Here is an 18,540-nt window from a genome sequence, read left to right on the forward strand (position 1 = left end):
GATAAGGAGTTATCTGTCAGTTTTACTAAAAATTGTATAAAAGTGTCTCATGCAACGGTGGGGATGCACAAGTCCAAATTCCAAAGAGCAGACTGCAAGCTGTCAACTCCAGTGAAGGTTTTCAGTGAATTCCGTAAGAGTGGCTGGCTGGCTGAAGTAGAAATGAAAATTCACTCTTCTGGCTGCTGAAGTCATCACTTATCCTTTTAAACCCCCTTCAGCTGATTGGATTAAATGTTTGTCATTGCTGAAGGTACTCCTTAATTGTGAATGTAGTCAGTCATTAATGGAATCAGCTTACTGATTATTTAAATCCACAGAATATCCTCACAGTAACAGGCCAGTGCTGGCTTGGTCAGACAACTGGGCACCATTTCTAGCCAACTTGACACATAAACCTAATTATCACAAGGATCATGTCACCTGCAAATAGGGAAAGTTTTACTTCTTCATAACCAATTTGGATGCCTATTACTTCTTTTTCTTGTATAATTGCTCTGGCAAGAACTTCCAGTACAGTATTGAATAATGGTGGTGACAGTGTATGTCCTCATCTTGTTCCTGATCATAAAGGGAAAGTTTTCAGCCTTTCAGCATTAAGTAGGATGTTAGCTGTGGGCTTTTCATATATGCCCTATATCATATTGAGGAAGTTTACTTCTGTTGTTAGTGTTCCAAGTATTTTTATCATGAAAGTGTGCTGTATTTTGTCAAGTGCCTTTTCTGTGTTGAGATGATTATGGTTTTTTTTCCTGTTTTTGTTAATGTGTGGTATAATACATTAATTGATTTTCTTATGTTGAGCCAACCTTGCATACCAGGGATAAATCCTACTTGGTCATGGTGTGTAACTCTTTTAATATGCTGATGGATTCAGTTTACTAATATTTTGTTGAGGAATTTTGCATCATATTCCTAAGAAATAGGTCTGTAGATATCTTTATATGGCTTTGGTATGAGGGTGATGTTGGCCTCTAGAATGAGTTAGGGAGTGTTCACTCCTCTTCAATTTTTTGGAAGAATTTGAGCAGAATTGAAGTTAATTCTTCTTAGAATGATTGGTAGAACTCCCCTGTGAAACCATCTGCTCCTGGGCCTTTCTTTCTTGGGAGGTTTTGATTACTAATTCAATCTCTGTTAATAATTGGTTTGTTGAGATACTCTGTTTCTTCGTGAATCAAGAAGATGGTAGATGGTGTGTTTTTAAGAATTTGTCCATTTCATCTAGGTTATCTAATTTATTGGCATACAGGTTGTTCATAGTATCCACTTATAGTCCTTTATATTTCAGCAGAATCAATAATGTCTCCCTTTCCATTTCTGATTTTCATTATTTGTATCTGCTCTCTTTTTTTATTTTTCAATCTAACTGAAGGGTTTATTTTTAATATCTGAGAGTTTAATAAGGGGGTTAGATATCTTTTTTTTTTAATTTTTCAATCTAACTAAAATTTGTTGACATTTTCAAAGAGCTAACCTTTGGTTTTGTTGATTTTCTCTCTCGCTCGCTCTCTTTTCGTTTATCTCTGTTCTTTCATTCTGCTTGGCTTCATTTGCTCTTTTTCTAGTTCTTCCAATATTAAGATTAGGTCTCTGATTTGAAATCTTCCTTTTTATGTGAGCATTTAGAGCTAGTTATAAATTTCCCTCTCAGCACTACCTTCACTGCATCTCTTACGTTTTGGTTTATTTTCATTTTCCTCAAGGTATTTCCTAATTTCACTTCTGGTTTCCTTTTTAACCCATTGGTTGTTTAAGAGTATGCTATTAAAGTTCCACTTATTTTCAAAGTTTCCCTTTCACTTCGAATATTATATTCTGGCTTCATTCTATTTTCATTGGAGAATATACATTCTATGATTTCAGTATTTTTGAATGTACTGAGATTTGTACATGAATGTATGACCTATCTTGGAGAATGATCCATATACACTCCAGAAGAATGTGTGTTCTGTTTTCGTTGGGTGCAGTATTCAGCATATGTCCTTTAGATCTAGTTGATTCAGCCTTATCATTTATGTTCGATACTTCTTACTGATCTTTTGACTAAACATTCTGTCCATTATTGAGAGTGGTATGTAGCTATGTATCTGCTTCATGTATTTTGTGGCTATGCTGTTAAGTGTATGTATATTTATAATTGTTACCTCTTCCTGTTAAATTGTTCGCCTTAATGTATGTGTGGTAGTTTCAGGCATCAACTTGGCCAGGTGATGGTTCCTGGTTCTGTTGCTGTGGATTTGAATCAATAGCCTATGAAACTCAGCTATAGTTTGCAGTCTCTAGGAGGAGTGCCTTCCACAATGAGTGATGTTTAATTTTATTATGGAAAGTTTAAAAGAGAGAGCTCAGTGCAGTACAGCTCCAGTAGCTCAGCATACCTCATCTCAACACTTGCAGCTCATCCCAGACTTTGGAGATGCAGAAAGGAATCACCCTGCGGAAAGTTGTTGGAAGCCAGAAGCCTGGAAAGAAGGCCAGCAGAGATCGCCCTGTGCCTTCCCATGTAAGAGAGAACTTCAGATGAAAGTTAGCTGCCTTTATCTGAAGAACTATAAGTTTTTAACTAAATAAATCTCCTTTTATTGAAAGCCAGTCTCTGGTGTGTTGCATTCTGGCAGCTTTGGCAGACTAGAACAATAGTGATGACCATTTTTGACCCTCAAAACTTCTTTTTTTACTCAACGTCTATTTAAGCAATAGCCACCCCAGCTCATTTTTGGTTAACTACTTGCATGGTATATTTTTTTCCATCCTTTAACCACAAAACTAGTTATATCTTTGACTTTATGGTGAGTCTTTTGCAGACAGCATATAGTTGGATCATGCTTTGTTATCCATTTGCCAGTCTCTGCCTTTGACTGGAGAGCTTAATTCATTTGTGTTTATTGTCAATACTTATAATGCAGGTCTTCTGACATTGTTTAACCTTTTAAAGTCTTATACCTTTTTTATCCCTCACTTCCCTTAAAGCCTACTTTTATATTTATTTGCTTTCTTGTGTTGAATCATATCAAGTATCTTCTCATTTCTACCTGAATATATTTTTCATCTGTTTTCCTTGTGGTTATCATAGTATGAACATTTAACATCTCAAATATATAGCATTATATTTGGTTTGATACTAACTTAATTTCAGTATCATGCACATAAACTTTTCCTATACCCTTTTGTTTCCCCAACATTTTTTTTTGTACTACCTGTATCTTACTACTTATATCTTTGTACATTGTAGGTTCAGATACACAGATTTATCATGACTTTTTTTTGCATTTGCATTTCAGCATCTGTAGGAGCTAAGAAATGGAGTTACATACCAAAGAATACCCTACTGGCATTTATAATTACTCAAATGGTTATCTTTACTGCAGGTCTCTATTTTTTTTTTACATTGCTTTGAACCATTAGTGTCCTCTTGTTTCAGTCTGAAGAACTTCCTTTGCCGTTGCTTTTAAGGCAGGTCTAGTGGTGATGTACTCCTTCAGCTCTGGTTTATCTGAGAATGTTTCAGTCTCCCTCATTTTTGAAAGAGAATCTCATCAGATATAAAATTCTTTGTTGACAGTTGTTTTCTTTTGGCACTTTTAAGTATTTCAATCCACTGCCCTCTTGCCGCCTTGGTTTCTGATTAGAAATTAGCACTCAATCTTATTCAGATTCATTGTGTGTAATATGACATGTCGCTTTTCTCTTGCAGCTTTCAGAATTCTTTCATTGTCTTTCATGTTTGATAGTGTAATCAGTATTTAGTGTAGTGTATTTTTCTTCATGTTTATCCTGTTTGGTGTTCTCTGAGATTCTTGGATGTACGTCTTTGCTAGATTTGTGAAGTAGTCTGCTGCATCTTTGTCAGGTTTGAGAAATTCTCTGCCATTATTTATTTCACTATTCTTTCTGCCCCTTTCTTTCTTTTCCTTCTGGTGCTCCCATGGCATGTATATTGGTGTGCTTGGAGGTGTCCCATAGTTTTCTTAAGCTATTTCCATTTTTAATATTTCTTTTATCATCCTGAGAAGCCCTGTGACTTTAAATCTCCACCACTTCTGCCACTATCCGGAAAGTTTAAAACAATGGTTGTTGCTGCCTTTGTCCTGGGTGGATTGAAACAGTGGCTGTCCTTAGAGTCTGGAACCAGATCCAAATTCAGTACTCAAAAGCGATAATCAGTGATTATCAGTGTATCAGATAATCAGTGACCAACTGGGTACACTCTTGGTCTTGGTAAAGAGGATTTTTCATGGTCGTCCCCAGTTAGCCAGGCATTGGACCCCAAGGCAGCCTGCTTGCACGAGTGGGTGGGGTTGAGCTCCGGTAGCTCCAGTGCAGGCAGACTGACAGTGATGTTGTTCTCTCGTGGTCTTTCTGCTTCCTCACGTGTTCTGCACCTCTGCCACTTGTCTTCTGCCTCGGTTTGTTTATACAGCACCTTCCTCTCTTCCTTTTTTAACCATTCTTCCCCCGAATATTTCACCTTGATCTACCCCACACTCTTATCTTTTCTCTGGAATTAATCAAGAACACTGCTGATAGAACCTCAGAATAGTAGGGCACAGGATAAAACTGCTAAGAGCAAAACCCAAGTTGAAGAAGAAAGAAAAATTATCCTGTGATTGAATTTATGAGACTAATTCTTTTGTGTGAATCTTATTGCAAAAGAGCACTCTCTGAACAAGTGAAGAGCAACTTCCTACAGAGAAATGTGAAATCCATATAATAATAAAATACAACCATGGATCAGTTGTCCAATCCATTTGGTCTACCTGAATACTCCTTTCTTAACAATGCCTGTAAAAATCAAAGAAATACACTTTTACTTTCTGATTTATTAATAAAATTGAAATCTCTGTACATTTGACAGTATTACTGAGTCACATTAAAGAAAATACATGATATTAGATGCTGTGTTGCCTTGGCTAATTGGTTTATATATCCTTTACAAAGTTTTATATTCTATTGTACTGGTTTTCAAACTACTTAACGGCACAGACTTTTTTTTTCCCAAACTGAATTTTATGCACACTCTTCAGCATATGAAACAGAAATACAGAAAGCAGAGAGTTAGGCTAGTAAAAAGTAGGAGACATGAGAGCCAGCCCACCTGGCCTTTCCTCAGTGTCGTAGTAGCACTTGACAAAGAAAACAGATTAAAAACCCTTGCTCTATAATATGCATATATAGAGTTTAAGTAGTTTAAATATGTTTATGGTCATTCCTATGGTTGAACACTGGGCTCTTAGCATTATCACTCCTGTCACGTCAGTCTGTGAGAAAACCAGATTTAATATATTTCAGTTTATAGTACTTTGGAGGAGAGATGTGCCTAATAGGAGCTTTTAAAAACATAGTAATTTTGGTCAACTATAGAAGAGGAAAAAACCCTTAGATTTTTCTAAAAGTATTATTTGAATTTTTTTTTTCGTGTGGCCAGGAATGATTTAAAATCTTATGTACTTCATTGAATAAATTTCAGGTTCTAGAAAGTATTCGTCTTTGTAAAAACTATTACTATTTCTTTAACATTGACTTTCAAATTCATTGTCTTTAATGAAGGCTTTATTAAAAAGGCTCGAAGCTGTGAAACCAACAGTTGGTATGAAACGCTCAGAACAATTAATGGACTATCATCGCAACATGGGCTATCTCAACTCATCACCATCCTCAAGACGCATGAGATCTTCTCTTGGCCAATATAGCCCTCTTAGCCAATATAGCCCACTAAGTAAGCATATTCAAAATTATTTGGTATTTGTTTGTATCTTTGAGCCTTTTATTTTTTAAATATAACAAGTTCTATGATAAGAGTTTGAAAATGCTAACTTCTGGATTGCATTCTATAATTTTTCACAGGTATGCTTTGTTTTATTTGTGTTCACTTAATTTCACATTTTGTTTACAGCACATGGTAGCGTAGGAAGGAAACCAGTAGATAAAACAATGGGAAATATTAATCATTTTTTAGATAATGGAGGAGGGACTTTAATTTCAATATATGTATTGAAGAAAGATTAGTTTCAATGCATTATTAAAGGAAGAAATTAATGAATGTGCTGTTAAAAATTTCTAAAACACTCTTCCTAGCCTGTTAAGGTTTATTGCTAATATGTTCCAGCTCTTATATTTGCTTCCTTCCTTAGTGGGAAGATAAAAGAGAAGTTAGTAGTCGCTAGAATAATCAGATATATTACCTTTTAATCCTTGGTACACCCGTAGCCAGTTCTGTACTCCACAAAAATGTGGGAATGGAGTGACCTCTTAGTCCTGGAGAACGCAATATATAGAAAGGCCATTTTCCTTTGCAGGTGTCTGTGCTGAAATTTCAAGTATGTAGTCGAGACCATAAAAAATAGAATCCAACTAAGAGAAAGTTAAACTACTTACAATTCCAAAATTTCATACTGTTCATGTGAGTTCTAAACACTCAAATAACTAGTAATTTTATTCATTCATTCTACAAACAATGCTTCGTTGGTATAGTGGCTAAAATAGGCTCGTATTCCAGTAGCCCCTACTTAGTATCATACCTGGATTGGTAAATTATTTGGTCAATGAATGTATACTTGGTTATACAAAGTATTCTCCCCCCACCCCCGGCCCTGAATCATTTGAGAGGCTTTAAAAGACATTTACTCCTACCTAAATCTGTTGAAAATCAAAATTCCCTTCCTTGTATAGAGTCTGGACATGTTTGTTAGTGTATCTTTTAAATTTCACAGGCAATTCAGAAGTGCATTCCTGATTGAAAGCCATTGTTAGACTATAAACACACATGTGGAATGGGGAAGAAAAACTAGCCTGAACATAAAATTAAAAGAGGAAGTTTATCAGATGATGCTGTATGTATTTAGTTTAAACAATTCAAATTATTTCTTGTTCTCTGCATATTTCCAGGAGGAGTTTCCAGGACATCCAGTGCTACCAGTGGTCTCAGTTGTAAGAGTGAACGATTGGTCTTTGACAAATCCAGTGGCCTGTTGCTAAAACCTAAACCCCCTAATATTCGTACAGCCTGGTTATAAAACTTTTTTACTTTAAATGTTCATCCAATTTTTAACATGCTCTTGTATATTACTATAATTCTCTGTGCAAACATCTGTAATATTGTTCTAAGCAATTTAAGGTGTACAGCAGTGAATTGTAATTTGTGATTCAATGCAAAATTATTTTCAAAAGACAATGTAAAATCAGTGTTTCCTTTAAGGATCTATTTATATGAGATATATATGTATTTAGTAGAGAAATGGTAGTACACATGTGTATTTTCTCAACATAGAAATTGATTCAGCTATCACACTGACACAGCAGTGGGGCTCGTATCACTGCATGTCCTGTCCAAGATGTTTTAAACTACATAGTACTCATTTGTTTCTCATTTCTTGTAAGCTTTAAACCATGAGCTTAAATCCTAAATTTGACTTTGTTTTCTGTTTGCTTCAGAACTTTTATGGTGTAGTTCGTAACTTGATTGTATGATAATTACACATCCTTATTAGGAAACAAGATTTTGAACTTTGTTTTCATTGGTGGGGCTGATCTTGATTTGATCAGCTAATTGAAAGAAACTTCTGCTGGGTCATATGATTCACCAGAGGGTAGGTGCCCTGAGTTGGAGCTTCAAAATTTGATCAACCATTCCACTCTTTTATGCTGTGCATGTTAAAAAGTTCAACTCAGAACTTCCTCTTTCATGTTTTCATACATTCAGGTGAAGTACTATTAATGATTTTGAGAAATGAGATAGGCTTTAAAGCTACAGTCTCCTGCACTGTGAATTTGTGGTCCAGGGACCAGATCACTTAAACATCGTACGCAAAAAGAAGCATTCACTGAATCTTTAAAATAGCACCAACATTTTGAAGAGTCAAGAAACAGATGCCGTAGTGTGTCAGAACAATGCTGTGATACTGTTAGCATGTTGTGCTTTGATTTAGCATGTATTAAGAGAGAAGATTTAGAAAGAAATGCATTGTCTCAGTTTTAGAAATTCCAGCTAGTATTTATAAGGATTGAAAAAACAAACTGAAATAAGAATGGTAAAGGAAAAAATTGCACATTTCTGGAGGCTTCTACTTTAAACATCAGCTAATTTGGTTTGGTTTGGTCTGGCTTTTTCATTGACTCCCAGGAATATCATTTTTGCCAGTCTCACATTTAAAGGACTAGTAATCCTAGTTGACTTTTTATTTAGAATATTTTTTGTCAATCTATAGACTTTTATTTCACACAACAGAATATAGTATCTTGGTCATGGTTGTGTCTGCTGTCCTGGTTATCACTGTTTTTAGCTACCAGCCTCTTCAACCACCCTTAGAATGTATTGCAAGGTTTCCATATTAAATGCTAAATCTTTCTCTTTTTTTATGTGAATTTTTTATCTGTAGCCACAATAAGGAGATGGCTTTTGTTTTTCATTGTTAACTCATGCTCTTTGTGAAATGTTGTAGTATGTATGGTGAACTTTTCTTAACACCTTTAGCAGTAAGCCAAACTGATTTTACTAAACATCCATTCAAAATTTGTTGGTCTGAGTTTGTGTTAATTGATTTTGTTTACTATAGGGTCTCTGAAGAGTGGTAACAGTGCGGTTAAAAAACTTATGTGAATGCAGCTGGGCTATGTGATTTTTCTGCTTCTTTCTTTGGGCTGTAACATTCATTAAATATTATTTGATGCTCTGTTCTAGTGAACAAGTTTTTACATCATTTCATGCTCTGCTTTGTAGATAAGCTATAGCTATCCCAAACCAGGTTTTTTAATTGTATTTTTTTACTTATTGCACTTTTAACATTCATATAGCAACTTCCCTTTGAGGAGAGATAAGGGAATCCTGAATTTTAAATTCAGCATTTAGACATCTACCCAACGTTGAGATAGTCAATTTTTTAAATTGATTTTTAAGTTGTTAGGGAAATCGTATATATATATAAAATCCTTTATATTCATAATGACATCCTGTCAGTACATTTGTATGATCTTTGTAGCCAAATGTCAGGATAGAACATACACAGTTTCATGGATAAAACTGTACTTTGTTTGGTCTTAGACACAGATTTAATGTCTTTAGTTTTTACTACATGGAAAAGGAAAGTTCATCTAAATATTACTGATATCAGGGATTAAACTTGAAATAAAAGTTCTAAGGGCAACATTATTCATCTTTTTCAAACAGTATTTAATTCTGTTGTCATGGGTACCGATATATGATGAATATGTAGAGAAGGATAGGAATTGAAAAAATGTGATACTCTCTAAGTCAAGATATTTTGAAGTTATGGTTTAAGGGAGCAGTTTTATGAAGGAATCATCAGTATATTATGCTTCATTTTTGAGAACATAAAGGATAAGGAATCATCTAGCACTAATATTATATTTGGTTCACTTGTATTGTTTGTCCTTCAAAGATTTAAATTTGTAACCAGAAAGTATCCTCAGTGGTCTAAAATTATAAGGCTAAATTTTTATTGAGATTGTTTCATCTCTGTCAAATTTTAAACATTGTTGCCTGCTCTTTAATAAATTTCTATGAATGACTTTAAACTATTAAAATTATTTCCTGACAGATAGCCAGTAACTCATACTTTCCCTACTTCCTTTTTTGAAGCTTCATAAAAAGCTTTCTTAGATACTACTCAAAGTTTCATGGTTTGCTTATAAATGTAGTGGTATAGTTTTTTTAAACCCATGTTGAAGATATCTAGACAACTTTAAAAAAGAGGTGATTGTGATGAATATGATTTTGTATTTCTCATCTTCAGATTAAAATACTGCACACTGAATAATATTAAGAGCCAGACAAGGTTAGAGGTGTTTGTGTAATTTATTATATTTTAAATAAATACATAAAATAAGGTTTAATGTCTGTGCCAGTTTGAACTGGCACGGTTCAAATATTATGTACTCCAGAAAAGCTGTGTCCTTTAATCCTCATTCAATGTTGCTGGATAGAATCTTTTTTATTGTTTCCTTGGAGATACGACTTACCCAGTGGTAGGTGGTAATTTTTGATTTTATGGTTTCCGTGGAGATGTGTCTCCACCTGTTAAAGGTGGGGTTGCTTACTGGAGCCTGTTAAGAGGGAACCATTTTGGAAAAAGCTCTAGCGCCTCCAGAGCCCATGCTGCCAGAGAAGTTTGGAGCAGAAGGAAAACGCCCCCAGGGAAGCTTTATGAGATGAGGAAAGAGAGCTATCAGACCACACCATGTGCCCTACCACCTGAGAGAGAAACCCTGAACTTCATCAGCCCTACTTTGGCATTAAGGTATCTTTCCCTTGATGCCTTAATTTCAACATTTTCACAGTCTTAGAACTGTTTAAATTGCTCTTTATGAAAGCCATTACAGTTCTGGTATGTTGCATTCCGGCAGCCTACAAACTAGAGCAATATCTTAAATGCAAGTCTTAAACTGTAAATGATTGCATGACATTTTATAAAATGTGCTTAAGGCTAATAGCTACTTTAATTATTTCTATGAATAAAGATTAATAAGAAACTTAAAAGTCAACATCCTTTTAAACTTCCTAGCCCATTATAATGTTTTAGGCATGTAAACTAGCTTGGCATAGTGAAGAAAGAAAGAATTAAAGATAACAGCATTTTGATCTTATATCTATCTTGTTCCCGTTTTAAAAATTCAAAGAAATTTTATGTGCCTTACAGGAGTAAGATTTAGTGAGAGTGAGGGGTTAGGAGTAGGGTACCAGTTATTTATATCTTTGAAAATACAACATTTACATATTAAAGAGTTTCCTTAAAATCAGATGCTTCTTGATCAACATTTTTTTTAAAACCACATCATATCATTTGTTCAGAAAAATTGTAGTTCTGCATTATAATAGATACTCTTACAGTTGTTAGGAATGTTGTTTTTTTTTTTGAAAACATCTATCCGCATCAGCATTTCATATTATTATATGTTACTATGATTGATAAGAAATATACTTTTCAAATTTGCCACCAAAACACTAATTTAAGAATTTTTTAATGAGGATTTAATAAAAACATTGCCATTGTAATAAAGAACTGAATAGCTTCTGTGCTATTATATTTGAAATATCATTTATGAAGTTGAGGGATGCTTACAACAAATAGGATTACATTATGGCAGAAAAATTTGAATTTTAAATTCTGGTGACTGTTTTAAGATATTTCTGGAGCCATCATAATACAGTCTTAATGATCAATGACTATTTTAAAATCTGTTCAGAGACTTCAGGTAAGTGCCACTATTTGTTTTAGAGGATGTTTGGGAGGTTTTCCTGCTTTACAAAGTAAAACTTACGAAGCAATGTCATTTAACTAGACTATTTTTTATATGAACCTAATTTTACATCCACTTTTATAAGATAGTAAGATAACTTGTAGAGTCAACAAAAGACAATTAAAAATTTATGGTTCCAGATTCTTATAGTATGAATATAATAATGATAGTTTTTGCCAAGAAAATACTTTTTATGTTAATTTCCAACATTTTGGAATTATAGCTGATCTCCCAGTTTGGAGTGTGCTCTGTTTTTCTTGATTTCATTCTCACAATCTTTATATTTCATGAAGAAAATGTTCACAATCAGGCAAATACATCTGCTTTCCATGTAGTACATATAGTAACTAGAAAACCAATTTGAAGATTTCATTTTAAATTATTCTTGAGAATGTGAGAGAGGATTGATCTTTTAAGTGACTATCCACAAGAAAATGACATTGCATAGATTTTTTTTGTTTTAACTGTTTATTGAAATATTACAGAAATGTAAAAAAGAGCATAAGACATTAATGTACAACCCAAATACCACAAAGCAAATAACTAGGCCACCACCAAAGAGAATAAGAATTGGAATGTTGCCAGAACCCCACAAGACCCAATGGCATTCCCTCCCAGTCATTACCCCTTCCCAAAGGTAACTATTAATCTTAACTTTTAACACTATAGAGTAGTTTTGCTTTTTTCGCTTTATGTTAATAGGATTATAATCTTTAGTATCTGGCTCCTGCTGTTCAACATATATTTGTGAGATTTTTCCATATTGTTGCATATAGCTATAAGTCACTTTAATTGCTGTGCAGTCTTTTTTTTTTTTTTAACTTTTTTTATTATATAGTAAAACATATATACAAAGCAAAGAAAGAAGCAGTAGTTTTCAAAGCACTCTTCGACAAGTAATTATAGGACAGATCCCAGAGTTTCTCATGGCTACCATACCATCCTCTCTTTTTTTTGTTCTTGCTGCTCCAGAATATAGGAGGCAAGAGGGCTTAAATATTTATCATCACAATCAACTTTTTTCTTTTTTTGGTGAAAAATAACATATATACAAAAAAGCTATACATTTCAAAGCACAGCAGTACAATTAGTTGTGAAACATATTTCAGAGCTTGACATGGGTTACAATTTCACAGTTTTGGGGTTTTTATTTCTAGCTGCTCTAAAATACTGGAGACTAAAAGAGCTATCAATTTAATGATTCAGCATTCATATTCATTTATTAAATCCTATCTTCTCTGTATAATTTCACCATCACCTTTGATCTTTCCATCCTTCTCATTAGGGGTGTTTGGGCTATGTCAATTCTAAATTTTTCATATTGGAAGGGCCTGTCACTAACATGAAGTAGAGAGATGGAACTATCTGATGTTCTAGAGAGGCTGGGCTAGGTATCAGGACTTATCTGGACTAGGGGACCCAGCTGGAGGTTGTAGGTTTCTAGAAAGTTACTCTAGTGCCTGGAGCCCTTGGGGATCTAATAAATTGCCCTAGGTGTTCTTTAGGATTGGCTGGAATGGTCCTGGTTGGGGGTTGGCAGGTTATGATAGGTAGCAAAGTCTAACCGAAGCTTGCAAAACAGCAACCTCAAGAGTGGCCTCTTGGCTCTATTTGAACTCTCTCTGCCACTGATATTTTATTAATTACACTTCTTTTCCCCCTTTTGGTCAGGATGGAATTGTTGATCCCATGCTGCCATGTCTGGATTCATCCCTGGGAGTCATCTCCCATATCACTAGGGAAACTTTCACCACTGGATGTCATGTCCTGCATAGGGGGGAGGGCAATGATTTCATTTGCAGAGTTGGGCTTAGAGAGACTGAGGCCACATCTAAGCAGCAATAGAGGTCCTCCTGAAGTAACTCTTAGGCATGCCTATAGGTAGTCTAAGCTTCTCTGCTACCTACATGAACTTCACAAGAGTAAGCCTCATGATCGAGGGCATGGCCTATTGAGTTGGGTGTCCCTTAAGTTTGACACAGCAACAGGGGATTCCCTGATGGTAAGGTTTAATGCCTTCATATTTTTCTCCCATCCCTCAGGGGACTGTGCCAATACTTTTTTATTATCTGCTTAGTATACTCTAGGATGTATCCAGACATTACAATAATCTATACAGGATTAAAGGACCTCTTATTCTGTGTTTCAGTTGTTCAAATGAGCTATACAGATAGATTGAATTAGTTTATACACTACAGAAAATTTCAGTTCCAGACCAAATAAACCTTTCTTCCATTGGTCTCAAAGAGTATGTGATTCTAAAATACGGACATTGTCTTCCTTTCCCCTCTGTTCTGAATTACTTTAACCCCAACCTGTTCAGCTTTGTTCTTATCTCTAAATATCAGGTTATATATATATATAACCTGATATATAACCTGATATTTATATAAATATATATATATATAACAGCCTCTCATAATCCAGAAATGATAATCGCCACTCTGGACTTGATGTGTCTGCTCTAAAAGTTTACAATCTAGGCCCCTGTTTTCTTATAAGCATTTTCTAAAGGTGATCATACCACTCTTACTCTTTTGTTTTTGGCATATTCTATCTCACCAGATGTTCCACTTATTCATTCACATTGTTGGATATCTCACAACTTTGTTCCTTTTTGTAGCAGCACAGCCTTCGTTCATAAGTATACACCATCATTCACCAGTCTACATCTCCATTAGTGCATCTGTCAGCCACCTGCATTCGTTGGGCATCATGTAGAGGGCCCAAAGTCCACACAGTCCATCAACATTCTCAATTTTAGATAATTTCGTTGTTCCCAAGAGAAAGAAAGCCAGTAAACATACCCTTGCTAAATAGAAGATCTAACCCTCCTCTTAACTCTTGTTCCTCCCCCCATTATTTACCTCTGCTGTTGCTCTAGTAGTGCTGATGGTTTCCTTTTGAACATAGCTCATAGCATGCAGTAGCCATTTCCCCCCTGTACCCTGGGCTTAAACACTCTTTAATCAAGAATCATGCCTTTCAAGTAATTTATGAGGGTACTAATTCATATTTCTAGTGTGAATCAGTGGGACACGTAGGTCTACACAACACCTTTTTATCTTGTTCATCTTCAATATGATAATACTACTTGTAGACCCACTAGAGAATCACCGTCACTCCTATCTATTCCCTTACATTGGAGTTCAACCTTAATAGCTAACAGTTCAACCATCTCTAGCTTCTATGTATTTCTAAGTCCCCATATTCTCTATTATAAGCCTCTGATTATACGTTTATGCTGGTCACAAAAGTGGAATCATACAATATCTGTTCTTTTGTGTCTGACTAATTTGGCTCAGCATTGTGTCCTCAAGGCTCATCCATCTTGTCTTGTACTTCAGGATGTCATTTTGTCTTACTGCTGCATAATATTCCATCGTATGAATATACCACATTTTGTTGATCCACTCGTCTGTTGCTGGGCATTTGGTTTGTATTCATCTTCTGGCGATTGTAAATAATGCTGCTATCAACATTGGTGTGCAAATGTCTGTTTCTGTTGTTGCCTTCAGCTCTTCTGGGTACTATTCTGCAATTGCTGGGTCATAGGGCAACTCAATATTTAGTTTCCTAAGGAACTGCCAGTTTTCAATAGTAGCTGCAGCATTATTTTCCACCAGTAGTGCATGAGTGTCCCAGTTTCTCCACATCCTCTCCAACATTTATAGTTTCCTGTCTGTTTAATAGCAACCATTCTTATAGGTGTGAGGTGGTATCTCACTGTAGTCTGGGTCTGCATTTCCCTTATAGCCAGTGAAAATGAGCATCTCTTCATGTGCTTTTGAGCCATCTGTATTCACTCTTCAGAAAAATGCCTATTCATATGTTTAGTCCATTTTATAATTGGGTTGTTTGTTCTTTTGTTGATGAGTTGTATGATTTCCTTGTATATATAGGAAATCAAACCCCTCTCCCATATGTAATTTCCAAATATTTTCTCCCATTGAGTTGGCTGCCTCTTCACCTTTTTGGCATAGTCTTTTGAAGTGCAGAAGTATTTGATTTTGAGGATTTCCCATTTATCTATTTTTAATTTAGTTGCTTGTGCTTTTAAAGTTTAGGAAGTCACCTCCTATTACTAGGTCTTGAAGATGTTTCCCTACATTTCCTTCTAGAAGCTTTTTGGTGCTGGTTTTTATAATTAAGTGCTTTGATCCACTTTGAGTTAATTTTTGTGTAGGGTGTAAGATAGGGATCCTCTTTCATTCTTTTGGCTATTGATACCCAGTTATGTCATGGCCAACTATTGAAAAGAGTGTTTTCTCCCAGTTCAGAGGATATGGGGGCCTTGTCAAAAATCAGTTGACCGTAGATTTGTTTGTCTATTTCTGCACTCTCTATTCAATTCCATTGGTCAGTGCTTTTATTTTTGTGCCAGTACCATGCTATTTTGACCACTATGGCTTTTTAATAGGTTTTACAGTCAGGGAGTGTTACTCCTCCCACTTCATTCTTCTTTTTTTTAGGATGCTTTAAGCAATTTGGGGTCTCTTTCCCTTCCAGATGAATTTGATAGTTAGGTTTTCCAAATCTTCAAAGTAGGTTGTTGGAATTTTGATTGGTACTGTGTTGAATCTGTAGATCAATTTGGGGGGAATTAACATCTTAAGTGTTTAGCCTTCCTATCCATGAACAGGGAATGTCTTTCCACCTGTTTAGATCTCCTTTGAGTTCTGTTAGCAGTGTTATGAAGTTTTCTGTGTACAAGTCCTTTACATCCCTAGTTAAGTTCATTCCTAAGTACTTGATTCTTTTAGTTGCTATTTTGAATGGATTTTTTCATTAAGTGACTCCTCAGCTATCTCATTCTGTACAGAAATGTTACTGATTTTTGTACATTAATTTTATATCCTGCCACCTTGCTGAATTCGTTTATTAACTCAGGTCACTTTGCTGTAGATTTCTCAGGATCTTCCAAGTATAGTATCATATCATCTGCAAATAATAAGAGTTTTGCTTCTTCCTTTCCAATTTGGATGCCTTTTTTTTTGTCCTGCCTGATTGCTCTACCTGGAACTTCTAGCACAATGTTGAGTAATAGTGGTGTCTGGGCATCCTTGTCTTGTACCTATCTTAGGGGGAACGCTTTCAGTCTCTCTCCATCAAGTACGATGCTGGCTATTAGTTTTGCATATATTCCCTTTATCATATTGAGGTAGCTACCTTTGATTCCTATCTTTTGGTGTGTTTTTATCAGAAAGGATGCTGAATTTTGTCGAATGCTTTCAGCATCAATAGAGATGATCATGTGATTTTTCCCTTTCAATTTTTTAATGTGCTGTATTACATTAATTGATTTTCTTGTGTTGAACCATCCTTGTATTCCTGGTTTAAACCCCTCTTGGTCCTGGTGTATAATTCTTTTAATGTGCTGTTGGATTCAATTTGTTAATATTTTATTGAGAATTTTTGCATCTGTGTTCATTAGGGAAATTGGACGGTAGTTTTCCTTTCTTATTGCATCTTTATTTGGTTTTGATACTAAAATGATATTCGCTTCATAAAATGAGTTAGGTAAGTTTCTTTTTCCTCAGTTTTTCAGAAAAGTTTAAACAGGACTGGTGTTAGTTCTTTATGGAATGTTTGATAAAATTTCCTTGTGAAGCCATCTGGCCCAGGGCCTTTCTTTGTAGGAAGATGTTTGATGACTGATTGAATCTCTTCACTTGGGATTAATTTGTTGAGATCTTCTATTTCTTCCTCAGTCAGTGTAGCTTGTTTGTCTCCAGAAATTTTTCCCTTTCATCTAAGCTGTCTAGTTTGTTGGCATATAGTTGTTCATAGTATCCTCTTATGATGTCTTTTATTTTTTCAGGGTCTGTGGTAACGCACCTTTTCTCATTTCTGATTTTGTTTGTTTGCATCCTCTCTCTTTTTTCTTTGTCAGTCTTGCTAGTACACATCAATTTTATTGATTTTCTCAAAGAACCAACTTTTGGTTTTATTGATGTTTTCTACTCTTCTTTTATTTGCTTTGGGGTTAGTTTGCTGTTCTTTCTCAAGTTCCTCCAGGTGTGCTGTTAAGTCCTCGATTTTTGCTCTTTCTTGTTTTTTAATATAGGCATTTAGAGCAATACATTGCCATCTCAGCACAGCCTTTGCCACATCCCATAAGTTCTGTTAGGTTGTATTCATTTTCATTCATCTCCAAATAGCTACTGATTTCTCTAGCAATTTTTTCTTTGACCTACTGGTTGTTTAAGAATGTGTTATTTAATCTCCATAGATTTGTGAATGTTCTCATTCTTTGGTGGTTATTGAGATCCAGCTTCATCCCATTGTGATCAGAAAAAGTGCGTTGAATAGTTTCAGTCTTTTAAAATATATAAAGACCTGTTTTGTGTGCCAGATCTATCCTGGAGAGTGTCCCATGAGCACTAGAGAAGAATGTATAACCTTGTGCTTTGGGGTGCAATGACCTATATATGTCTATTAGGTCTAATTCATTATCAAGTTATGTAACTTCTCTGTTTCCTAGTTGATCTTCTGTCTTGTTGTTCTATCTATAGAGGAGAGTGGTGTGTTGAAGTCTCCTACTTTTATTGTTGAAAATCTGTTGCTCCCTTCAGTTTTGCCAATGTCTGTCTCATGTACTTTGGGCTCCTTGATTGGGAGCATAAATATTTATGATTATTATATCTTCTTGGTGAATTGACCCTTTAATTAGTATATAGTGTCCTTCTTTGTCTCTTATGATGTCTTTGCATTTAAAGTCTATTCTGTCCGATATTAATATAGCTACTCCTGCTTTCTTTTGGTTACAGCTTGCGTGGAAAATCTTTCTCCATCCTTTCACTTTCCATCTATTTGTTTTCTTGTGTCTAAAATGATTCTTTTGTAAGCAACAGATAGCTGGATTGTGTTTCTTAATCCATTCTGCCAATCTGTATCTTTTAATAGATAAGTTTAGTTCATTAACATTCAAAGTTATTACTGAAAATGCATTCTTTGAATCCACCATCTTATCTTTTTTATTTGTCAGATCTATATATTCTTTTCCTCTTTCTTTTTGTATTCTCTAAATTACCTTTAGTGGTACTCTTCAATTCTGTGCCCTCCTCCAGACCTCCCTCTCCTGTCTTTTTTTTTTTTTTCTGCCAGCAGAATGCCTTTTAGTATTTCTTGTAGGTCCGGTCTCTTGTTGACAAATTCTTTCGGGACTTCTTTGTCTATGAAAACTTTAATCTTTCCCTCAATTTTGAAAGACAGTTTGGCTGGGTATAGAATTCTTGGCTGAAAGTCTTTCTCTTTCAAGATCTTGAATATATCATAAACACT

The 18,540-nt window shown here is 35.1% G+C and overlaps 1 protein-coding gene across 3 annotated transcripts in view; it reads left to right on the top strand.

Annotated features, from left to right (window-relative positions):
- Positions 1-8,514, top strand: part of CFAP97 (cilia and flagella associated protein 97) — a 52,028-nt gene extending 43,514 nt beyond the window's left edge. For all 3 annotated transcript variants that reach the window (XM_077144256.1, XM_077144255.1, XM_077144257.1), the window contains exons 4-5: positions 5,551-5,719; positions 6,889-8,514. In XM_077144256.1, coding sequence (XP_077000371.1) covers positions 5,551-5,719; positions 6,889-7,016 — 297 coding nt within the window. In that variant the 3' untranslated portion in view covers positions 7,017-8,514. The remainder of the gene's footprint in view (positions 1-5,550; positions 5,720-6,888) is intronic.
- The last annotated feature ends 10,026 nt before the right edge of the window (positions 8,515-18,540 follow it).

Source organism: Tamandua tetradactyla, chromosome 26, assembly GCF_023851605.1.
Source record: "Tamandua tetradactyla isolate mTamTet1 chromosome 26, mTamTet1.pri, whole genome shotgun sequence".
In the NCBI taxonomy this organism is placed as follows: Eukaryota; Metazoa; Chordata; class Mammalia; order Pilosa; family Myrmecophagidae; genus Tamandua; species Tamandua tetradactyla.